Source organism: Trichosurus vulpecula, chromosome 3 (assembly GCF_011100635.1).
Source record: "Trichosurus vulpecula isolate mTriVul1 chromosome 3, mTriVul1.pri, whole genome shotgun sequence".
NCBI lineage: Eukaryota > Metazoa > Chordata > Mammalia > Diprotodontia > Phalangeridae > Trichosurus > Trichosurus vulpecula.
In genome coordinates, this window is record NC_050575.1 from 179,068,478 (window position 1) to 179,093,429 (window position 24,952).

Here is a 24,952-nt window from a genome sequence, read left to right on the forward strand (position 1 = left end):
CTGCCCCCATCTCCCCCTACCCCATTCCCTGAATCTTCTATCCTTCCAAGTCCTATGCTCATTTTGTACCCAGGGAACCACCTTATTTTTGGTCTCAGCCCTCACCAGAGACTCTCCACTTAATGACACATCAACATCACTTTAATCATTTTGTTTAAGAAAAACTCCTTCCTAAGGCCTTGTGGCAGAACAAACTGGAAAACAAGTGTTGAGAAAAGCGTTCCCCCCTCCCAAGAAGAGGCTGCCCCAAGACACAGCGCCATCAACACTGCTCAGTCTGTGTTTGGACAGGCCTGGGGTCACCAGGAAAGTAAAGGAGACCTTGGTCTGCAGGCCCTGCTCCTCTGGGCCTCCTCTCCTGTTCCATCTGCTTTCACGGGTGTTTTGGGAGGGGGGGTGACACCTGACCTTCCTAACATGCCTCAGGCTTTACCCTCCTGTAGAGTGGAGGCCACAAACTGGCTGATGGGTGAGGGTGGGAGGGAGTCTGGCTCTGGGGGAGTGTGGGAAAAGATAATTCATTATAATTTCCTGGGTCTGTCTAAAGCAGGTACAATCCAGGTCCCCAAGTCTGGTAGCTTAGGAGGCAGAAACTATAGCTCTAGCCAGACCATTCCCTGGGAGCCTCCAACTAGTCCTAAACCCCATCCCTTAATTGCCATACCTGTGGCCCAAAAGAACGGGTCTCCAGTCAGTGAGGCCGAAGCAGAGCTCACTAAGGATGGCAACAGGTATCCCTAGTGGGGTCTGCCCCCTCAAGTACCCAGGGGCTAGGAGTAGAGAAGGAGAATGGAGGAAACTTGGGCTTTCTAGCCTGGGCCACACCCACTGTGGGGATGGGGGGTGGGGTGGAAGAGAAAGGGGGAAGGATGGACTCAGGAGACAGGAAAGAACTCCCGTTTCAGCACTAAAACTCTGTCATTTTCTTGTGTGTGTCAGCAGTCTTCTGTTCTCGCTGCAAACCTGCCTCCTGGGCCCGGAGATTCTTCAGCTCCTTCTGGGCTCCAGCCAACTTCTCCTCCAGCTGGGCTGTGGCCACGCTATGCCTAGAAAGAAACCATGGAGTTTATTCTCAGGACCAACCTCAGCTTTATCATAAAGGAAACCTTCCCAAATTAATTTAGTTGATTCTCCAGCCTCTGCTATAATCCCTGACTTTCCCTTTACGTTTCCCATGATTTGATATTGATTGCAAAGCTGTATCTGTCTTGTCTATCTTATTAGACCAGAAGATCCATGAGGGCAGAGGCTGATCTGCTTTTCACCCTGAGTAATTTAAGAGTGACTATGCCCCCTTTGGTGGATTTAAGAACTAACCGAAGGCTGGCAAACTAACCCTACTCTATCCTCAAAAGATATTCCTCTCTGGAGATAACTGTTCCTCATATAGTTACAGCCAGGTTGGGAGAAATCAAGGCTACTAATCTCATCCTTGAACTGAGACAAAAGGATGTGCTGAAACAGTGACTAGCTAGCACATAGTTAGCACTTAATAAATGCTTGCTGATGTGGTTCTTGAGCCTAACAGGCTAGGGTAATTTCAGATGTGCAGTCAAAACCTTGTCTTTCTTGTTGGCACCCATCTGACATCCAATCTCCCCCCAGGGTCCTCCCTCTCCAGGAAAAGCCTATATCATACCTGCCAATGTTCCGGGCCAGGGCTTCCTGTATACTTCGGATGTCCCTCTGAGTTTGCTCCACCTTTTCCAAGATCTGGAAGAGCTGTACACTTAAGGATCGCTTGGTACTCTTGCTGGCATGGTAGAGCTCCTTGCTACTCCTCTTAAGGGATGGGACCTTCCCTTCTTCTTGGACCCTAGGAACCTTGCCTTGGAGTTTCTCATTTAGGAAATCAAATACATTGCGTTGGGGTGGGCGTCCCTTGACTCCATTCCCCTTTGCCTGGCTTTTCCTTGGCTTGCCAAGGTCTGGTTTGCTGCTTGTTCTCTTCTGGAGAATTTCAGCACACTGATCTAGGGACTTCCCCTTTGGAAGCACCACAGCATGGATGGGCTCTACCCGGCCCTCAGCATTCTTTCCAAGACCTAGGATGACAAATGTGGGTTGGGAGCAGAAGATAAATGTTATCCTTCCATATGGAATTAAAGAACTAAATAAGTGCAGTCAATGCTGACAAATCAATGTTATTCTTCCACATAAATATGAAGACTGTTGGGTTGAAGACATGCCCCAAGGGCCAAAAAGGGTTACCTTTGCCAAACTCATAGCCCATCTGAGCAAGAAGTTTAGAACCAATGCCTCGGGTATGTGCCTCCCAGCCAGCAAATGAGGAGCTGCAAGCAGGGCCCCAAGTCCCTTTTTCCAAGGCATCTGACTCCACAACTACAATAAAACAAAAGTGGACATTAGCTTAACTAAGAGAGGGACCATGCAGCAAGAGACCTGAACCCAGAGGTTAACTATTCCCATATATTCTTCTGCAGAACTGGCAGACTTCGGGGGGACAAGAGGCATTCCACAGAAGCTGCAACTCTCCTCACAGAAGAGTCTAGCAAATACAGAACCTAGACAGAGACTATATATGGAGGACCCTACTGCTATAGCATCTCTCCCTAGAGAGCAGCAGCAACATTGCCTCTCTCCCCTTCTTTTTCCCTTATCAACAGTAACAGTAATAACAACAGTAATGACTCTTCCACCCTGACTTCCATGCTTGTCTCCTCTACAGATAAGCACTAATTTCCAACAGAGGCTCCAGAAGGGTTTGGAGTTGTGACAGCTGGTAGTAATGGAAGAATATTAGAGCTAAGAGGTGTGTTAAAAACTTGGGTCCATCACGTACTAGCTGCGTGAATATGGGCAAGGACCTCGGCCTCTTTGACCTTCACTCTCATTTGTCCAGTGGAGATAACAGCACTTGCCCTATCCTCCTTGAAGGGCTGCTGTGAGTAAACACTCTGCAAATACTGAGGTACTAAAGAGCTACCAAAGAACTCCAAGGAGATCAAAATAGAACAAAGTAATTTCTAACTGAAGAAGACCTATAGATGCTTAGCCCCTGTCCTTCCACCTGCCTTCATGAGAACAGAGAACTGGCTGAATTGGAATGGTAAGGACATTAGTGCTCCCCTGCACGACAGGACTAAGGCTGCACCATCTGAGTACCTTTGGCATAGCTGGAATCATCCACATCATCTCCGTCAGACTCCGAAGCTGTGCCGTCTTCACTTCGTAGAGGAGGCATAATACCATCCCCCTCCACCACAGTCTCTTTGAGAAGCAGTGAGTCAAACTTGACTGTGTAGTAGCCACTGTCCACATCTGTGGGAAGAAGAACAGAACACCAATTAACTTCATGATTATGTGAAACAAATAAGATGAGCAAAAAACCCCCACAGAAACACAAAAGTAGAACTGCAAACTAAAACATTACAGATGAGGTAACTGAGGCAAGTAAAAGAATGCTACTTACTGCCCAAGGTTACATAATGTTATGTGTTTAGCTGAGAATGATAAGCATTTTTACCTGAGTCTAGTGCCCTGTTCCAATATTCCCCCTGGGTCTGACTATGTCACAACCCTAGTCAAGAAGTTTTCGTGGATTCCTAATAGCTGTAGTATAAAAAAACATACCAGTCTGTTTGATATTCAAAGCACTTCCAAGATCTGACTCCAATTATTTTTTCCAGACTGATTTTACATTACTCTCTCTCACCTATTCTGTATACAAATTGACATACTTGCTGTGCATGACATTTCAGCTCCAGCCTCTGGATCTTTGCCCCCTGGGATGCCCTCCTTATTCACTCTGCCTCTTAGAATTGTTTATGCCTTTCAAGGCTCAGCTCAAGTGCTACTTCCTGATACCTTAAGTTGTTTGTGCTCTCCTCCATGCTGAAAACTGCTTTATAATTTATACTGTATGTATTCTGAATCGACTTATCTGCAAATATCTTATTTACCCCCTTGCTCCTCGAGGGCAGGGACTGTTTCATTTTTGTTTTTATGTTCTTAGCACCATGCCTGCAATATCCTAAACTTAGTAAATACCTGTGGACTGAATGGACTGAATAAAGGTCAATCTTTGACAGTGTGTGGGGGATCAAGTTTACTCTAAGGTATTCTACTTGATGGCACTGAATATAAATATGAAGACATCAAATTTTAACAACTAACTGATTTTATCTGAATCTTGAAAAAAAAAAACATGAAATCAGATCCAGCTTTCAACACCACTGGCATGAGGCAATCGTTTCAACAGATGCTGGTTAGGGAAACCCTTAGTCCTCCCTGTCTTAATAGCTCACCTGTGATCCGGGCTGGATACCAAATTCCATCATCATACTTAGCCAGACAGGCTGAGCCTGTGTGCAGGGCACTCAGGTCTGGCTCCTGGAAGGGGCGAAGCTCATCCACAGCAACTACTTGCCCATGGGAGAACCTGCAGGGATTAGGTTAAGCACAAGTCAAATATTCCCAACCTTAAATGGCACTAACATCAGGTACCAAGAAGAAGCAAATCCAGTACCTGTCAGAGCTTGCACTCAAAATGCAGAGAATCAGACGCCAAAAAAAAGAGGTATCCCATTCAGAAATAACAGTGAGCTTGAGGGCTGTTTTATTTTGACTATTTTTGGTGGGACAGGTGTTTGCAGTTAACTCTCAGCTCTCTGGGAGTGGATTACCAGTACAGCAGCTTATCCACAGCTCCTTCATGACAACCAATTAGGTCCCAAGTTGCCAAAGTATAGTTAAAGCAAGAGCTCACACAGCTGAATCCACACAAAATCAAGTGTGAGGATCTTGGATTATATATCATAACATATTTTTCATACCACTGCTCATTCAGTTGGGTTGAATTCTTTTCAATGAAAAAAGGTATGTAAAGTCAAGGAAGAAGAGTCCCACAAGCCAGATTAAGGCCAACAGAGAAATATGCCTCTCCATAAACCTTGCAAACAAGAACAAAGCCAAAACCAAATACCCTTTAGGTATCCCTATTCCACCCCGTCCCTGCCCCTCCCCAAGACACATGGGAGTAAACCCCCACCACTGCATCTCACTGGACACAAGGGGTACTCACTGTGGGTGAGTAGCTACAGCATTTGCAAGGTTGCTTCACACATGTGCGATACAGGAGAACTCAAAGCACTCAAAGAAGTATAGTCCTATTTAACAGAGGAGTAAACCGAGGAGTGGAGAAGGGGAGATGTGCCTAGGATCAAACTCTGGTCCAAGAACCCTCCTCCCAAAATGTACCCCCTCCACCAAAAAAAAAACCCAAACCCTAATTTCCGAACACTGCCATGCCCTATATTGTGCTAATGAGGGCAAGAAAACAACACCGAGAGTGCCTCCACTACCCTGCACCTCTTGGCAGCAAGAGAAATGACTAAAAACTAAACCAATCACTCCCAACCATTCCAAGTTGAGGCTGTTGTCCTCAGCTGCCTGAGTGACTCCTGGTACCTGTAAGGGCAGAATGGGATGGGAGAGAATTACCTGCAGTTCTCTTTGAATCGGCACTTTCCCTCCAGGAAGAAGGGACAGGGCTTTAGGGACTTGTGAGTCGGGTAGAGATAGAGCACACGAACCCCTGCTGTGCCATCCTCTGAATGCTCTGTCCCCACAATCATGGCATTATGGTATTCCAGAGTGCCCCACGAACTGTAGTAGGGAGCATTCACCTTCATCCCACTCAACTCTTCCTCCTCTTCCTCTTCACGCCCAGATGTGTCAGGCTCAGTTTCTCCTCTTTCAGGAGAGGTTGCAGTTTCTGCACCTTGAGTCTCGGAATCTCCTGTCACTTCACGAATGGCATTCTGGAAAGCTAAATACTCCGCTTCATCCCTCACTGCACTCTCAATTAGGCCGAGGCTTGGGTCCAGCGTGGCCAGGAGCTTGCTCTTCTTGATGGACACAAGACTGGACTCAGTTAGCTCAATGAGCTGCTTTAAGTCAGCCTGGAGCTGAAGCAAGTCAGCTTTTTCAGTAGGGTCCAAGCCGGTCCCCAGGGCCAGCTCCACTTGCTGCAGTTGGACATGGTAGGTCTGGATGGAAGCTTCCACACTATTTTCATCCATCCTGCAGAGGCAGTCTGTAGCTCTTCTGATGATCTACTGAAGTATCCCTACATCCTCCAAAATGTAGGCTAGGAGGCAGCTGCTCCACAACAACCTTTAGGAATCACAAGCTGCAACAAAGAAGTAAGGCCATTTTAAACAGAAGCTTAATCACAACAGGAGGAGTGCCTGTGTTTGTGCCCTGTCTCCCCCTCTCAGACTGGACAAGCTACCCCAGAACAAGGCCAAGTGTCCAATTTGGACTAGGGACGGAAAGAACCACGTCTTCCTTTAAAATTGGGATTCCTAAATTTAAAGGTGTCATCTAATTGGACAGGTCTGAGGGGAAGACGAGATGTAAAAGCTAGTGGGAGGAGGAAGACACAAGCCACAGGGAAGAAGGTAGAGGGACTGGATGAGGCCATAGGGAGGGGATGAAGAAGGACTCGTAGGGAGGAAGAGGAAAACCAGGGGGAGAGAGGAAAGATGGTGGGAGGAGGAAAAATTATTTACCTTGTACAAATTGTGTACTGACTTAGCTGCCTAGATCTTACTTCCCACCAGTACAATGTAAGCGCCTAAGGACAGAGAAGAGGAGTAAGAGAACAAGGTAGAGAAGGAGAGTGGAGGACGACAACGAAAAAGAAGGGGAGAGGGGAAGGGAAGGGGGAGGAGGAAGGGGCGGCGGAGGGAGCAGGGAGGTGGGGGAGGGGAGATTAGGCCTAGCCCTTGGGCGTCCTCCGCGGAGACCTAGCCCATAGACCCTCGGTGGGGGATCGTTTCTTCATCTCTAGTCTTGTTCCCGAGCCCCGTCCTCCCTGCCCAGGCTTTTTCGAGCCCTACTCCCGTAAGCTCAGCGTCTCTTCAGCCGCTCACCCCTCAGGCCTGGGAAGCAGCCGTCACCACCACCTCCACGGCCGCCATGAAACCGCCGCTCGGGCAGGCCAACCATAGATGCCGTACTTCTTCCGGCTAGAGAGGCCACAACAGCGCCTCTATTCCCTCACTGGGTCGCCACGAACCCACCGGAACTCCCTCCCCCCAGCTTCTGCCGTCTACCGGAAGTGTAAGCGTCATTGGGGCTGAGAAGCCTACGGCCCGTGATCTTGCGGTGCCTGCTGGGATTCGTAGTTCCCAAAAGATCTCCTCCTTCTCTAAGAGATCGGCGTGGACTCTATGTCCCAGAAGTCATAGCGCCAGGGTCAGCGAGAAAGGTCGACTGTTGCTGGCCGTAGAGTTAGTGGCCCGGTAGGGTCTCGTCCGGCCCTAGTAGCTGTAGTAGCAGTCGTTCCGGCTCCGTCTCTGAGGCGCTAGGCCGCAGGTAGGAGCCCCGCAGCCCGTTCCCTGTTGCTTTGTCACGGGCTCCACGTTCGTTGTGGAAGTCCCCGAGCCGCTGACTTAGGAGTTTGAGGCCGGACCAGAGAGTTCCCTCTGTTGGGAGGGCCCTTTGGCCGGAGCCGGCCTCTCCCTGGAGACGAAGAGGAAGCCCATGGGTCACTCTCAAGCTCAGGCACGTCCCTTCCTTCCTGGCACAGGCCGCAGCGGGGCCATAGGACCTAGTTTCCTAGGTGACGCTCCGGGCCCCCTTCCTACTAGGCTGCACTTGTTCCCTCCTCCCACTTCCGAGTCTGTGGATTCATCTTGCCCTTCCACGCCCCTTCTGAACCTGTGCCCCTGTACTGCTCCCTCGCTCCTCATTTTAGACACCGTGGAGTCACACTGCCCCTTTTTCCGAGAACATAGCTCCCATCTGAGCATTATAATGGGAACACATCGCTATCTGCCTGACTTTTGAGCCAGTAGAGCTTTGCTGTCCATTGGAAACTGCTTTGCCCTTTTCCCAAAATTTCCATATTAACCGTGTTTGCCTCCAGCCCCACCACCACCACCAAAAAAAAAAAAGGAAAAAAAAATAAAGTGAAAAAAAAGGATGCTCCAGTAGTCACTCAGTTCCTCAGTTCTCTCTCTGGAGAGGGATAGCATTTTTCATCAAAAATCCTTTGAAATTATCTTGAATCATTATATTGATCAGAGTAGCTGAGTGTTTCACAGTTGATCATTATTACAATATTGCTACTATTTGCATTTGTTCAATCTTTTCAGTTGGGTCTGACCCTTTTTGACCCCATTTGGGGTTCTTGGCAAACAAAACTGGAGTGGTTTGCCATTTCCTTCTCCAGCTCATTTTACAGATGAAGAAACTAGTGAAAACAGGCTTAGGTTGACATGCGTAGGGTCACACAGCTTGTAAGTGTCTGAGGCTAGATTTAAACTCAGGTCTTCCCGACTCCAGGCCCAGCCCTCTATCCACCGCCTCAATATTGTGTTACTCTGTACATTGTTGTTCTGGTTCTGCTCTCTTCACTTTGCATCAATTCATATAAGTCTTCCCTGATTTTTCTGAAATCATCCCCCTCCTTATTTCTTATAGCACAATAGCATTCTATCATATATTATATACAATCATATACCACAGCTTATTCAACCATTTCCTAATTGATAGGTTGCCCTTTTCCTGAGCCATAAAGTCCTACTCTTGTCTCCTACCTCACTTTCATTTATGAGCTGTCTAACCTCAGAACTAGTGAGTCTAACCCTGCCCTCTCTATATGAGTGTCCGGATCAGTTGGTCTGCCTACTGATAGAACCTCCCTTGTCTTACTGATGAACCAGTAGGTTTGTCCTATCCTAGTGTTCTAAACCATTATCTGAAAACTCATACTGTTCTCTTTACCTGCTAGCTGAGCTTGCAAGTCAGCAGTAAAAAAGGTGGTGAAAGATCAGTCTTTGTGGGCTGTGTTAGAGGTGTGAGTTTGGCCTACGGAGTACAAGTTATGGGAACTTATGAGCCCCCAAATTTATTTCCTATAGCCCTTTAAAAACCCTTAAAAGCTCAACATCTCTGGGTTATAGTGGCTTGAGAGAAAGGGACAAGTTTCTGTCTAGGTGAATTATAATGCCCCCCATAAAAGAGTTGGTGTGCTGTACAGTTTTGATCCCTGGGTATTTTCAGCTGTAGGCTCTTATGTTGGGAGAAGCTGAAAGGCCCAGTCAGCCTGCTGAGAAGCACTCAGTCTAGCTCAGTGTATAAAAAAGGAAGCAGAAACTCACCCTGATACATACCAGTGCCTTTGGGGAAACTTTTCCAGTCACATGGAAAAAGCAGCGGGATAAGCCTTTATTATAACACGATTATCTCTGATCTTTCCCAAAGCTTAAAGTTTTTCAGGTAGCATCTAATCTTTACAATGTTTCTAGGGAGTAAATAAGAAGTTTGATATAATACTCATTTTGCAAATGAGAAAACTGAGAAGAGGTTGAGTTTTCTCAAGGTTACACAGCAAAAAGAGCCTAGAATAGGATCCTGTCCCTTCTGACTCTCAAGCTTGTTTCATCTATGGTTGTTACTGTCATTTATTGTTGTTATATTGAAGGAAACAAGGAAGATGCTGTAAGGAACGGAGTTCCAGATGGAGTGTTCCCCAGTGATTCCTGGTTTCTTGTACTTTATAGGAGCAGGATGTATACACTCCTGTCAGGGCTTTATAAATACATGTTCCGGAGAGATGAATACTGCATTCTAATCCTGGGACTGGACAATGCTGGAAAGACGGTAGGTATTTTCTTTTCTGGTTACCTCAATTCTTATTCATGGAATTTATTTTGCTACATTGTTTTTTTCATTCAGTAAAATTTCAACTGGTTATGTGATAGCTTATTAGGTCCGAGAGAAGATTGTTGTAAGTGATTATAAGGAAGGAACATTTTAGAAAGGGGAAGGAGTGATTCTTGCATCCATTTTTTTCAGAGACAGTTATGATAGCTAGGGTGTGCTAGTTAAGTGTTTAATAGGAAAAAGGAGGAAAATTTTTCAAGGAAAAAAAGTTCATGCAGCACACTTTTATGGTTTTATAATATAATTAAGACTTTTTATTTTTAGTTTACAGTGCTCAGTTCCACATAATTTTGAGTTCCAGATTTTCTCCCCCACCCCACCCCTCCCCAAGATGGCATGGAATCCAGTATATCTTCTACATATAACTTGGTATTGAACTTATTTACACAATAGTCAAGTTGTAAAGAAGAATTATGACCAATGGAATGAATCAGGAGAAAGAAGAAACAAAACCAAAAAAACCAAGAACAAACAAAAGAGGAAAAAAAACAGAGGAAAAAAGAAGGAGAACAAACAGTGTGCCTGAATCTGCATTCATACTTCATAGTTCTTTCTCTGGATGTAGATAGGTCTCTCCATCATATGTCCTTTGGAGTTGTCTTTGCACCTTGTATTGCTGAGAAGAGTGAAGTCTATCAGGTTTAGTCATTACAGAATCCATATATCTGTGGTTGTGTATAATGTTCTCCTTGTTCTGCTCCGCTCACTCAGCATTATATTGTGTAGGTTTCTCCATGTTATTATGAAGTCTGTATCTTCCCCATTTCTTATCGCACAATAGTATTCCATTACCTTCATATACCACAACTTGTTCAGCCATTCCCCAATTCATGGGCATCCCCTTGATTTTCAATTCTTTGCTACTACAGAAAGAGCCGCTATAAATATTTTTGTACATATGGGGTCCTTTTCCCACTTGTGTGATCTGTTTGGGATACAACCCAAGAAGTGGTATTGCTGGGTCAAAGGATATGAACATTTTTATAGCCCTTTGGGCATAGTTCCAAATTGCTCTCCAAAAATGGCTGGATCAGTACACAACTCCACCAGCAATGTAACAGTGTTCCAATTTTCCCATATCCTCTCCAGCAGTTATCATTTTCCTGTTTTGTCATTTTAGCCAATCAGACAGGAGAGATGTGGTACCTAAGATTTTGATTTGTTTTCATTTGCATTTCTCTAATCAGTAGTGATTTCAAGCATTTTTTCATATGCCTATAGATATCTTTAATTTCTTCCTCTGAAAACTGCCTGTTCATATCCTTTGACCATTTCTCAGTTGGGGAATGACTTATATTCCCATAAATTTGGCTTAGTTCCTTGTATATTTTAGAGATGAGGCCTTTATCAGAGACACTGGTTGTAAAGATTTTCTCCCAATTTTCTGCTTCCCTCCTAATCTTGGTTGCATTGGCTTTTTTTATACGAAAACATTTCAATTTAATGTAATCAAAATTATCCATTTTGCGTTTTGTAATGCTCTCTATCTCTTGTTGCCTTTCCATAAATCTGATAGGTAAACTATTCCTTGCTTTCCCAAATTGCTTATAGTATCAGCCTTTATTCCTAAATCATGAGCCCATTTTGACTTTATTTTGGTATATGGTGTAACATATTGGTCAATGCCCAGTTTCTGCCCTACCATTTTCCAATTTTCCCAGCAGTTTTTATGAAATAGTGAATTCTTAGCCCAGAAGCTGGCTTCTTTGGGTTTATCAAAGAGTAGATTGCTATAGTCGTTGAGTACTGCATCTTGTGTATCTATCCTATTCCAATGATCCACCACTCTGTTTCTTAACCAGTACCAGGTAGTTTTGATGACTGCTGCTTTATAGTACAGTTTAATATCTGGTATGGCTAGGCCTCCTTCCCTAGCATTTCTTTTTATTAATACCCTAGATATTCTAGACCTCTTGTTCTTCCAGATGGAAATTTGTTATTATTTTATCCAGCTCTGTAAAATAATTTTTTGGTAGTTCGATTGGTATGGTATTGAATAAATAAATTTAGGTAAAATTGTCATTTTTATTATATTAGCTCAGCCTAACCATGAGCAACTGATATTTTTCCATTTATTTAGATCTGACTTTATTTGCGTGAAAAGTGTTTCATAATTATATTCATATAAGCCCTGGGTTTGTCTTGGCAGATAGACTCCCAAATATTTTATAGTGTCTACAGTAACTTTGAATGGAATTTCTCTTTCTATCTCTTGCCACTTTTATGTTTAATCTGCATTCTTAACATTACTTTTTTTTTTTTTTTGAGGGGGGAAGGCAGGGCAATTGGGGTTAAGTGCCTTGCCCAACATCACATAGCTAGTAAGTGTGTCAAGTGTCTGAGGCTGGATTTGAACTCAGGTTCTCTTGACTCCAGGACCGGTGCTCTACTCACTGCGCCACCTAGCTGCCCCTTATTCTTAACATTTCTTTTATCATTTTCTTAAGCCTAGGCAGTCAACAAGCCAATAAATCAAGCATTTCTGAGGTGTAAGTACACTGAAAATATAACAGTCAGGTCTCATGAGTTGGTAGGAGCTAGCTACAGCACACTCCTGGATTGTAGAAACAGAATTTTGGAGCTGAAAATGAGCTCAACTCATCTAGTCTAGTCCTTTCTGAAATCAGGAATCCCATCAACAAAATCCCTGACAAGTGTCATTTAGCCTCCATTTGAAGATTTCCAGTGACAGAGAATTCATATCATCTGAGGCAGCCTATTCTATTTAGGACAGTTTTAAACTTGAATTCTTGTTTGTTTTTCCATCTACCTAGACTTTCCTGGAGCAAACGAAAACCAGATTTAACAGAAACTACAAAGGGATGAGTTTATCCAAGATCACCACTACAGTGGGCCTGAATAGTAAGTGGATCTTTTTGGGTTACAGAATCAGGAAAACAAATTGATATAGTATGACAATACCTTATCATTACCTAGGTGAGATAGCCAGGCAGTAGCAGATTATTCATTGATCTTCTTATGTGATAAGGTAAAGAAACTGAATTTCTGAGAGCTGAGTACCTTCCTTATCTCAGTGATTGCTACTCTGTAGAGTAGTGTGGAGTTATTTTGCTTTACTTCCAGATGAGAGACTGGGGAAAATGAAGTTTCTGTGACTGGGATCTTGTATCTTACCTTTAATTTCTCTTTTCTTCCATCTTCTTCTTTCCTTGAAGTTGGTACTATTGATGTGGGCAAAGCTCGCCTTATGTTCTGGGATTTAGGAGGGCAAGAGGAATTGCAGTCTCTCTGGGACAAGGTAAGAAGGGAACTTTCTTTTTTTTTCCAGGCTTATGCTTAAAGTTCCACAAATTTTTTAGAAACTCTGTGGTCCTTGGGTAGCCCCATCACAAACCAGATATTGAGCTAGGTAGACTATTGGGACAGCCCTCTGGTAATTTTGCTTTTCACAACCTTACAACATGAATATTTTGATTTCTTATAGGAAGCAGCTTTACAAATAACTCCTAGAAATCTACCTATTAAAACATATTATTTTTTGTCCATTGCTTAGAAGCTAGAGTTTCCAGATGTCAATTTCCAATGTATATTTAGTAGTAGCTGTTTCTTGCTCTGAGTTTCCCAGAGTATCCCCCATAATCTGACTGTCCTGCCCAAAAAAAAGTCTGTTCTACTTAGAATAATGGTTATTTCCCTAGAAGAGAAGCACTTGACTGAACTGATAAAAGACCACTTTTCTGGCAGCCTCAACTGACACCAGATTGCAAAGGAAGGATTCAATTAAGATTTCTCATTATTTTGTTAGCCGATACTAGGGTATCTGGCCCATTTCAAAGCATTAAGTATCTTGGACTTCTGTGTCCCAAGACTTCTCCCCAGTGGTACATGTGGAATAGAATAATACAGTGCATGAGAAGTCCTTTTGAATTATTTTCTTTTAGGCTAGAAAGAGCAATTCCAACATGGAAGTCTGCCCATTGCCCACTCTCTTGTACCATGAACTATCTCCACTTGAGAATAAGCAAAACTGACAATCATAGCAATTTAGAAAATCCTGTTTATACCAGGCTCTGTGCCAGCAGTTTGCCACCTCTCTTTCTCTCTTTGATCTTTGAAATGTGCTTTGAATATGCTGAAGCTGCTCCTGGATGTTAACCATTCTGCTGTCATTCTAGTACTATGCTGAGTCCCATGGGGTCATATATGTCATTGATTCTACCGATGAGGAGCGACTCTCAGAGACCAAGAGAGCATTTGGTGAGTTACGATTTTGACCTGAGGTCTTTGGTTTTGTTCATTCAAAAACCATTTATTGTGTGCCTGCTGTATTCAGGTCTGCTAGGCAGACTTGGCATGGCAGATGCAAAGATAAATGAGACATGATTTCTGTGCTAGATAAGGTAGAGTTTAGTAAGGGAGATAGGGCACGAACTCAAATAACCACATGCAAGGCATTATATCAGTACTATATTGGTAATAGATGCAAAGTGCTATATGAAGGAGGGGTAATCAGAGAAGTCTCCACTGGAGAAGTAGCATTTGCACTGGGCCTCAAAAAATGAGTAGAATTTCTGTAAATGGAAATGAGAGGAGGGCCATTCTAAGCTGCGAGAAACATGAGAAAAAACCATACAAATCGGGTCTGGGAAGAAGTGAGCAGTCTGTTTTGGCTAGAACATGAAATTTATATAAGGGAGTAAGTGGGAAAAAAGGCTACAAAAATAATCCGAGGCCAGATTGTGAAGGACCTTGAATATCATGCTGAGGAGTTTAGTTTTTATTTAGTCCAGGGAATCACATCCGAGTTGTGCTCTAAGAACAACTAGCATTTACATAGTGCTTTAAGGTCTACAAAGCATTTTCCTTGAACTATTCCTTTGGAGTCTGTAGTGCAAGTGTTCATTTTACAGATGAAGAAACAGACTCAAGTGGATTGATTTGCCTAGACTTTCCCAGCTAGGATGGTGAGACTCAATTCGAAGTCTTCTGATTTAAAGACTGGTGGTTTTTTCCTTAATAATAGTAAATATTTGAGTGGAGAGAGACTGTTGGCAAGGAGGCTGTTGTAATAAGGGCCTAAGCTGTAGTAGCAGCAGTAGGAATAGAAGGAATGAATTTGAAAAATGTTTTAAAGGAAAATTTGAGAGGCCTTAGCATCTAACTGGATATGGGCCATAAGAAAGAGATAATCTTCAAATATGATTTTAAGATTTTGGTCTTGGGTGACTGGGAATGATTCTAATAGGTAAGAAATAATAAGAATAATAATAAGAAACTAATAAGTAAGAAAGAGGGTCTACTTTTAATGAGAGAAGTGGGGAAGTGAGTACAGTCTTAAGCATACCCAGTTTAAGTGCCAGCCAGGATATATAGGTTGAAATTTCCAACAGGTAGATGCAAATGAGAGGTGAAGGTCAGGACAGAGGTTTGGACTGAACACACAGATTTGGAAGTACTCTGCAAGGAGGTCAGTGCATGAGAACTTTTGGAGGAGAGTCTGAAGAGAGAGGAGAAGCAGGGACAGAATATTGTGGAATAGTGCTGTTAAGGGGATTGGGAATAGGAGGAGACAGCAAAGTAAGAGGAGATCAGTGACAGAAGGAGAACCAACATTGTGCAGTGTGACGGAAGGAGATTTCAATAGATAGGTCAAAGAGGATGGGATGAGGCCTGAGGAAAATGCCACTGAATGTGATGATTAGGTAGTCATTGGTGACCTTGAAGATGGCTATTCTGTAGGTTAATGGGGTTGGAAGCCATATTGGGGAATTTGACAAGACAGTGGGTTGTGAGGAAGTGAAGCCATGAAGTACTCATTTGGGTACTGTCTCTATGAAAAGACCCCATTCTGCTTGTCTGAGGTCTTGAAAATTAAATTGCTGACAGAGCTTAATGCCTTCATCTCAGGGGTAGTTCATCACTCATCATTTTTGTTTCTCCCAGAGAAAATGATCACCAGCGAAGCCCTGGAGGGAGTCCCTATCTTGGTCCTGGCCAATAAGCAGGATGTAGAGGTGAGATCACTGGCTCCTTGCTCAGTCCTAGATCGCTTTGTTTGATAAAATTGCACTTAAGACTTCTCTGAACCCTAGAGGCAAGCAAAGGTGGGAATCTTTTGTCTTATGAGTTGAAGTAGATAATACCTATTTAGTATTGAGTTGTAAGTACCTCCTATGTTTAGGACCCAAGGAAATATATCTATGGTAGTCTATATCCGAGAACTTTTGCGTGAGGTTCCCAGATCCTGCCAATCCTTTCCCGTGTGACTTACTGCATTAGGTCTAAGGCCCTTCTCTCTGGTAGTGTGTCTTTCAGGCCTTTGGATTTTTTAGTTCTTTCCTTCTTCTGCCGTCCAGTATTGTGTCAAAGTAGTGTGCCTAAGGACCACTAATCTCTGACTGGTTTTGTCTCCCCATCTGCTTAATGCTATAAAATTTGCTATGGTAAAAAATAATGGTCTTTTAAGCTCCTTCCTTCTGTGTTTCAGAACTCAGTTTCTTTCTCATTACTTTATCCCTGGAACTATTGTCCTCATCTTTCCTTTTTCCGTTACATCTGAGGATCTGGAAGATGTACACTTGAAGCTGCAGAACTTCTTATACTTTGAGGAGGTTCAAGCCATTAGTCAAGCTGAGATTCCCTTTTAAGAGATCTGAACTCTGTTGGTGTGTTTGCTTCGGGGAGTCTGTCCTTTCCCTTCTCTCCTTCCTCCACATAGCTGTAGGACTATCTTTTGCCCACTGGAGGGAGGCAGATGGGCATTATTGCAAGACACTGTTCAGAAAAAGGATAAAGCCATGGTTGCTAAGGCATATAAATCCCATTCTTCTTTCATGCTACCTCCATCCTCTATTCCACTGAATTAATTTACACCCTATATTTCTACCTCACAGGTGGGCCTTGGACTTTTACCAACAGCTACCTAGAAGTAGGCTAATTGACATAAAGGTGGTCCTACCCTCCTCCAGAAGCTGATATTTTACTGGGACTTATCTTTCTATTAGTGTTGAAGGGATTACAGTGAATTTTTCTTTTCCCCTGGATGCCATTGTGGTTTCTTAGATGGATGAGGGCTGGAGGAAATAACCACTTCAATTTCCCTAACTGAGGCAAGAGTTCTGGAGAAGACTGAACTTAAGAAGGTCTTGAAGAGATCTTCAGAAGGCAGATTTAGTTGAAAGGTAGCTGTATGAAAGGAAAGGAGTTGAATCAGATCAAAGAGAATGGAAAAATATCTTCTTGCCTGAAATTGGTGAAGGAAATTAGATTAGGACCTGTTGTAATTAACAGAAGTACTTTCTTCTTAGATATACTGCTTTATGTTGAATATGCGTTAATCATTAACATACCTCCAAGTGATAAAGGAAGTATAGAAGAGAAAGGGACACTGAAGAAGAAAAGTTATCTGAGCCTTCCAAGTAAGTCCCTGGAGGAAGAGGGCTGGTAGGTCACTACCCCCATTCATCCTGTCACCAACCAAATCTGGAGCCTGTCATTATTGGGAGGGGGTGAGTTCACCATGGACCAGAGTAGCACAGTGAAGGTGCAGCAGAAAGAGCACGAGATATGTAGTCAGAAGATCTGGGTTCAAGGCCACTCTGACAGTACTTGCGTGAACTTGAGAAAGTCCCTTTATTCTCCTGGGCCTCAGTTTTCTCATCTCACATGATCTCTGAGGTCTTCCCCAACTCTAAATCTGTGATCCTTTGAAATCTCTATTTTCCTTGTCCTTCCTTTCTCCTCCCTGCCATTCATGCCCACAGGCAGAAAGGAATAGTAATATGTGCTCCACGTGTTTCAGTTGTTGGCATGTTGTGAATGGTGGCCCTTGGCTCATTCTTTATTGTTGATGGCTGCTTGCTTGTATAATGACTTTTAAATATACCAAGAATGTTTCCCTTTTGATGTCAGGGAGGCCAGAAAGCTGCTTTCAACCAAGATCGTTTTGTTTATAAATACTGCACTGTGGTTTCTTGTCTCATTTTTAGCCTTCAGTTAAAATTTTAGCCTTTATTGATTCATTGTGTTCAAATGTCTGGCCTTGGGGAATAGCAACAGTCCTGGGGACAGTACATACGATAGGATCACAGAATATCAGAAGACTATTTCTTTTTCCTGGGACCTGTGTGTTTTATACACTTCCTGGAGGATGGCTAGAAGACTGGTCATCTCTGGTTAAGGGTCTGTCTTTATTTCCTGGCTTCTTCCTAGGACTCCGTTTCCCTCTAAGCACCAACTGGACTGAGCATGGTGGCTTGGCTCTGTGCTGTGTAATTTCCAAAGTCCTATGGTTGGTGAGCCTTAGGACAGACTGAGGCGGCAAGGGTGTCTCCTGGAAGCAGGGCTTTGTTTCAGTCACCTGCCTTGGAAGCATCTGTGCTTTATTAAGTGATGAGTGGTTTCTCCTCAGTCCCTCCTTTTCCCTCCACAGTGACCTTCAGTTGTGCTTCTTATTGTCCCTGCATCTTAAATTCATTATGACAAAGAAGAGGTGTTTCCAGAGAAAGGAATGAAATTTCTACATAGGAGAAGAAAAACATTTCTATACCCAAGTGGTTAGATAATGGAGTGCATGAAAATGAGAGGAAAACCTTTCTAGAGATGATCCTATCAGAGCTTCCTGCCTTGGTGCCCTTTCTAAATACAAGAGGTTAGCCTCAGACCTTCTGCTGTTTTACAGAAATCTTCTACTGAAAGCTAGGGGAAAAAGTAGTGGTTAGGAACTCATTTGTTGGGTTTTTGAGAGGTTATTATATTATACATACCTCTCAATCACATCATTTCTTATGACTGAAATACGATTTTATTATCTTCATTTTCCCCAACTACATAATTTTTTTTTTTTTAGCATTTTTCCAGGTCTTATTTCGTGTTTATTTCACAACTTTTTGGAATGGTGGGAAACTTGGAAGGATCTCCTAAGTTTTATGAGGTGGTAAACTGATGCTGGAGGGTCCCAAGGGTTAGTGGGGCTAGTCAGATGTTATTTATTGCCTACCTACCCCTTCCTATCTGAGCTTTTGCCCCTTGCTTTTTATGTAAGCTCCCAGTGTAGCTTGTTGTAAATAGGTGGTCAGTTCTTTGGGTGGGTTGGGTAATGGGTAGGGGTGGAGGAAGTTTTGGCAGCAGGGCCAGAAGGGGGTCATAAAATGGGAAGCTTATGTCCTGGATTCTATATGTAGCTCTTTCTGGCTTGTAGTGTGACCTTCTTGTGTAACTCCCTTAGTATCTTTGCCTCAATTTCTTCATCTTTGAAAGGGAGGGTTTATCTCGTTTATCCCCTAGAGATAATGTAGGGATGAGGTGAAATCTGTTAAGTATTGAAGCTTCTTGGAAGAAGTTGGTTCTGGGAATAGGTTTTAATAGCCCCTTATATTCATGAGGTCTCAAATGAACCTTTAGAGAGTATTGAGCAATCTGTTTTGGCAAGTGTTTATAAAGGGGTTTGATTTTTCTTAATTTCCACAATTGATGTCTGTTCTGTTAGGTCTTTTGTCTTTGAATCTCCCTTTCCCCCTCCCCCCGCTTTTTTGTCTCCTTCAGAGGCTGGCCTGGGTCCCTCACTCCTGCCAGCATCAGGTCTCAAAAGATTCCCTGAGGACGAGGCTGAGCCGTTACTGGAGAGGTCTAGTCTGGTAGCTGTATTTGCCTCATCCCTTTCTGAATTACTTGCTGTGTTTACTTGCCTTTCTCTTTCTTTAAACCTTACTCCATAGTATCATGGGGATAACGTCTGTGATGTTTTCAAAATATTTAATAAATCCAGATTGCAGCCCAGAATCCCTTCTTTGCCTATGGGAGAAGAGAAAGGATCCTTGGGCCAGGGCCTTATGAATGAAGAGGGACATCAAACACCTGAAATAAAGGACTGTTCACCTGAAAAATGGGTGGTATTCTGGTTGATGAGTGAAATGAGATAAGCTGTTCTTATAGTGCCTTTGAGTCCTGCCTTAATCATCTGCCATTTGTTCGGAGGGCCACAGGCAGAGAAGTTAAATGGTGCCATTTTAAAGATGAATGACTGATATACCTTGATGACCCAGAATAAATGAAAAGAGAGGCCAGGGATAAAAACTTAGGCATTCAATAAGCACTAGGTTGACTTAGTAACTTTTCCTTTCTTTTGGACACATTCTTCCAAAGGGTGGCCACATCATTCACAACTGTCACCAAGTGTCTGAAGACAAATCAGTTGGCGTCCCTGGGGTTGCTGTGATCCAAAGATCAGCTTCTTAATGGTTCTCTCCTTTTCCTTTCTCATCAGACCTGCTTATCCATTCCTGACATCAAGACTGCATTCAGTGACTGCATTAATAAAATAGGAAAAAGAGACTGCCTGACACAGGCTTGCTCAGCTCTTACAGGGTAAGTGTGGGGAGGCACAGCAGCCTTACCAGTGGGTATTTCCTAACCATACCCTCTGCCATGCCAGTACACCATTTTCACCAAGCCTAACAGGATCCCAAGGTATCAGGTTTTTTCATGGCCTAGACCTGGGCACCATTGGTGACCAGAGAGGAATTTGTATTCTTAGCATCTTAGCACCCAGGGTATTTCTGCATGCCTGCAGCTGTTGCCACCACATATAAATGACTTTATGAGGAGGACCAGAGACTTAGGTGGCAGAGCTGCCAGCCCTTAATGAATAGAGAGTCAAAAAGGATATGTTCATAACCCTGGCAGGAGGGAAATATGGTCCAGCCCCTTCCAGTGTGGTCATGTTATAAACATGAATGAGGTCTGTGAAGGGAGCTATTAGCTATGGCCACTATCCCTTCTTGACTATGAGCTATCTTCAAAGACCATGGAGTCATCCGCAGAGCCAATTCCACTTTTCCCCACCTTTTAAAGAAACATAGGGACCCACTGCCTCTTATCTGGTGTTTTCTCAGCAAAGGGGTGAATGAGGGCATCGAGTGGATGGTGAAGTGTGTCGTGAGGAATATCCACCGCCCCCCACGGCAGAAGGACATCACGTAAGGCTGGGGCGGCACCGCTGCTGTGCTTGGACAGCTGACCCCAGCGCAGATTCCACCTACCCTCCTTGTCCAGGGAACAGGGCCAGGACCTTGCCATCGATTGGATTCTTTTCATTTGGATTTTTTATTTTGTTTTTGTTTTTCCTAAGACAAACTTTTATCTCCATCCAGAAAAAAAAAGTCATCTTGAGGATTCTACCTGGGGGTTGGAGAGGGGAAACGGGAGGGTGTTGGGGGAGAGTTTCTCTATGACTGAACACAAGACCCTCCTGAATGGGGAATGGTAGGACCAACATCTCACCTGGGTGCACAGGAACTATTGGGTGTCATGAGTGACTTTACCCATACCATCATGAGGTGTGGCCACAAAATCCTCAGTTGCTCAGGGGAGCTGGTGGAGTATTTTTGGTTAATGACCTAAATTTAGTCCTTCATCTCTTAAGACCAAACATGAAAAACTGGCTCAGGCTAGTCCCTGGTGTGAGTATTGATGACAGCCATGTAAGGTAGTGGTTCTCATCTGCCCTGAAGCTCTAGGTTTCTTGGGTTTATTTGGCTGAGTTCTGGCTGGAGCAGCTACCCTTTGGCTCTAAATCCTTTTGTTTTCTAATAACTTCCCCATTGTCCCTTTTCTGGGGGTAATGCCCTGCACTTGGTTCCCCAGCCTCTCACAGGATGACAGGCGGCTAACATTGCCATCAAGAGTAGGCAGAGGTAAACTCGTGGCAAAGCTTTTGCTGCCCAGAGCAGCTGCACTAGGTGATATGTAAAAAAGACGAGCTCCAAGGAAAAGGTTGGATACTTTGAGCCAAAATAGTTCCATTGACACTTCTTTGCAGCTGCTTCTCCAGCAGACACCGCCTGTTCATCTCTGACAGCATTCGACTCTAAATCCTGCTTTGGCTTCTGGGGCCCCAGCCCTGGGGTCCAGAATAGGTAGTTGAAATAACTTGTTCAGACCTGGCCCAGGCCCAGGCTCATAAGCCATAAGTGGTTGAGGGGTTTTCCAAGAGTTGTGGGTGTTATTGAAGAGCAACCTTAGCTGTTTGCATGTAGAAATCAGCTCCAGATAATCCAGGTCATTGGCCAAATTGCAGTGTTGCCTACAGCAGAGGCAATGAGAGATAGGAAATCCTTCCTGGAGTTTTGTAGATACCTTAGCTTTCCATCCAGGCTAGCTGACTGACCTTGAGTGTCTGTCACAATTTATCTTTCTAAGACCTGAAGCAGCTGAAGATCAGTAGTGCCAACCAGAATCAGCCTAGGTTGGCCAGCCTCCCTATCTTCCTATTGTTACTGCTTTTCTCATTCTGAGGGTTTTGACTTTCTTCTAGAGGATAGTGTGATCCCCTACAGCCTCTTATAAGAGGGCTTGGGCAGCTAGCTGGTGGCATAAGAGCTGATCACTTATGGATCCACTTGCCCAAAATTTGTATTGTTAACGGTGACAGAACCACAAAGCTACCCTTCTCTCACACTTCCAGGCCCAATTGAGAAGCCAAACACTTGGGTGTCACTCTTAGAATGCCTGCAGGGAAGTGGAAGGGTGGCAGGTACTTAGGGGGACATTTTTCTTCCTTCTCAGGCTAGACTCATGTGGCACCTTGATTAGAAAAGATGAACAAGTAGTGTAATGCTATTGGTAGCCTTTATTGCAGCTGATTTTAGCCTCCCAAAAAGGGGCAAAAAGAGGGCTAATATACGAAAGCCAAGGCCAGGGGGATATAGGCTCTTGCTTCCTACTTTGTGGGGTGTCTGTCTGCCTCTGTAGCCTGCATGCTAAGTTGTGCCTTAGTATTATGCCCCGGGTCAATTTCAGGCAATGTTCTCTCATAATTTTTTCTGGTACATGGAGACCATTTATAGGATAAAGTAAAGGGGTGGGCAGTGACCTATTATAGTCAGTCTTTCCAGCATATGGCCTTGGCCACAGTGGACCTGTTGGGCAACCTGCAAGCTACAGGCATGAAGTATGTCTGAATATGGGCCAATTCAAACCCCACTCTACTGTCCATTACCCACTAGGGGCTCTTTCTCTTGTGGTTTACTTCCTTTAGAATCTAGTGCAAGATAAACACATCTCTAAGCCTCAGTCTATATGCTCCTTTACTTTTAATTTAGAAAAGTTAGTGTAAAGAGTCAGGAAGAAGCAGAACTTTACCTGCTTCCCTACCCTTTCAGTTTGAGGATTTTGAACTGAACATTTCCTTCCAGTCCTGATGCTAATTGAGTGATTGATGTAGCTTGAACTGAGTCAGAGGAAAAGAAACATGGTTCTGAGATCCTCTGATATCCCTTCGTGATCCTGGACAAATTCCCTCTGATAGAAGGTTTCTCTGTCATAGAGGGGGTTAAGATCTGTCCCAGAGAGAGCCAGTTATCTGTTACTTCTTTGCAGATTGGTGGTGAGAGAGTTAATGTTTACTGAGAGCTTTGAGATCCTGAGTGGGGAGAAAGCTTCCCAAATTGAAAGTAAGCACACTCCAAAAATCAAAGTAGGATTTGTTCTTTTATCTTTCCTTTGAGGGAGGAGTTTGACATACTTCATGTTTGTCTTTAGGTCATGTTTGCCCCTGCAGGAACATCATGTTCTTCATGTTACATGGTAACAAGAGAATATGTTTGTGCAGAAATCCCCTTTATAAATAGATCTGGCAGTGTTAAATGTGCTACCTTTCTTCTTTCTCGGACAGTAAGCCCTGGGTGAGTTGGGAGGGAATGGGATAGAAAATGTTCTGTGGGGCTCTGGTCCATCAGAAAGAAGGAAGGCCAACTGTTCAGTTGAGGTTAGAGATATCTGTGAAGCACTCCATCTGCTCCATCCTCCAAACTCTAGATTCTGCTACTCCAGAGAAGATCCAGAGGATTCCTATAGATTTGACTCCTAGTCCAGTAGCAGTATGGCTCAGCAGCTTCAGCTAAATGTGTATTAAAAGAGCATCATTATTAGAGTGAGGTTTAGGATCAGGCTTCAGAGTTAGGACCTGTCAAGGTCAGAGGAAAATGCTTCTCACTTGTTTGCTTTGGCCAAAGAGATGACAGTTTGAGGCCTGTCCTGGAGCATCGCTGGGCAAAAACTCTATATCGTCCTTCTACCAAAAGTCTAAATATCCATGTTTCCCATCTCCTTGCTTAGGTGAAATGAGACTTGTGACTCAGTGGAGAAGCCTCTAATTTGGCTATTAACTGAGGACTTTATAGTTTTCCACCAAACATCTTAGGATTTTTCTCCTCCTTGCCACTTATCCCATCCCACTCCTTTATTCTTGGATCGATCCAAACCAAGTAGCAACTCCATAGCATAAACATCCTCTCTTCCTTTGGAAATTCCAGCCTAGCCTTTGCAGCTGTTGGGTTGGAACTTTCTATCCCCTGTTTTGGTCTTGTTCTAATTTATAAAAGCTTGGACCCTTATAGAGTAGCTGATGGAGCCTCTTTGCCCTGAGGCCCTCACAACCTTAATTTCTTTTTCATAGTCCCCCAGACAACTAACTACCTTAGGCAAAAATTGAAAAAATATTATAACCTTAGTAACTCTTGCGGACTTGGCTCTTTCACACAGCAGCGCCTCTCGGTGTAGGGATTGAGGGATCGGTGACAGTTCCCACTTTGCCGATATCCATTCCCCAGCAGTATTCAGCAGAGGTTTGGCTGGATGCTTATTTGTCCAGCTTTGTGCTTAAATGCTTGTGGTCACAGAGCCATGTTCTCCCTGCCCACTGACGCCTTCATCTTGACCGCTAAGCCGGCGGGGGTCTGGCTGCTGATGGCAGGGGCTCGAGGCCACCCCTCTCAAGGGGCATCAATTGTCTTTAACCCCCAGTGGTTCTCTGTGTTTGGAAAAATAAACATGTGATGAGGAATCTGAGCTGTTGCTGTAGTCCCTGGGTGGAGGGCTGTGCCAGGCTTCCTAAGTGCAGTGCGGGGTCTCATTTGCAAATGAGTTTTCTCCTAAGCACCGGTCTAACTGGGGCGTCTTTGGTTCCCAGCTCAAAGAGGCATGGGGGAAAAGGGGGAGTCCCTGGAACTATTTCCTGCCTCCAGTCAAAAAGCATGTACTAAATGCCTCTTACGTCAGACGCTGTGCTGAGCACTGGGGACGCAAAGAAAGGTAAAAACAGTCTGGGTTCTTAAGGATTGTGAAATCTAATGGGAGGAAAACAACACCCAAACTACTATAGCTGCAAACCACGTATATAAAATAAATTGGATGTAATCTCAGAAGGTGGGATTTAACTCACATTTAAAGGAAGCCAGAAAGCACAAGTAAGGAGAGAATCCCAGGCATGAGAGCCAGTGAAGATGCACTGAAC

The 24,952-nt window shown here is 43.9% G+C and overlaps 2 protein-coding genes across 3 annotated transcripts; one reads left to right on the top strand and one right to left on the bottom strand.

Moving 5' to 3' along the window:
* Positions 1-119: 119 nt before the first annotated feature.
* ZGPAT (zinc finger CCCH-type and G-patch domain containing) lies at positions 120-7,621 on the bottom strand. Of its 2 annotated transcripts, XM_036748792.1 has the most exons (8): positions 6,900-7,621; positions 6,537-6,601; positions 5,464-6,154; positions 4,269-4,402; positions 3,127-3,282; positions 2,212-2,343; positions 1,640-2,045; positions 120-1,046 (listed from the first exon to the last, which is right to left on the bottom strand). In XM_036748792.1, the coding sequence occupies exons 3-8, from the start codon at positions 6,042-6,044 to the stop codon at positions 908-910; spliced, it is 1,548 nt and encodes a 515-aa protein (XP_036604687.1). In that variant the 5' UTR covers positions 6,045-6,154; positions 6,537-6,601; positions 6,900-7,621; the 3' UTR covers positions 120-907. The 2 variants fall into 2 exon arrangements, with proteins under 2 accessions (XP_036604687.1, XP_036604686.1); XM_036748791.1 differs by lacking the exon at positions 6,537-6,601.
* Positions 6,978-24,502, top strand: ARFRP1 (ADP ribosylation factor related protein 1). Its single transcript, XM_036748793.1, is given in 10 exon segments — positions 6,978-7,002; positions 7,005-7,060; positions 7,063-7,190; positions 9,543-9,636; positions 12,474-12,561; positions 12,876-12,958; positions 13,836-13,917; positions 15,604-15,674; positions 19,925-20,025; positions 20,553-24,502. Coding segments are annotated over 10 exon segments (816 nt in total). The 3' UTR covers positions 20,641-24,502.
* The last annotated feature ends 450 nt before the right edge of the window (positions 24,503-24,952 follow it).

Bases quoted from the DNA above. Each gene is read 5' to 3' on its own strand.
- ZGPAT (XM_036748791.1), bottom strand. From the start codon at position 6,044: ATGGATGAAAATAGTGTGGAAGCTTCCATCCAGACCTACCATGTCCAA. The intron at 4,403-5,463 runs GTAATTCTCTCC...TAATCCCTGCAG, and splicing joins CGATTCAAAGAGAACTGCAG to GTTCTCCCATGGGCAAGTAG. The intron at 1,047-1,639 runs GTATGATATAGG...GTTTCTTTCTAG, and splicing joins CTGGCCCGGAACATTGGCAG to GCATAGCGTGGCCACAGCCC.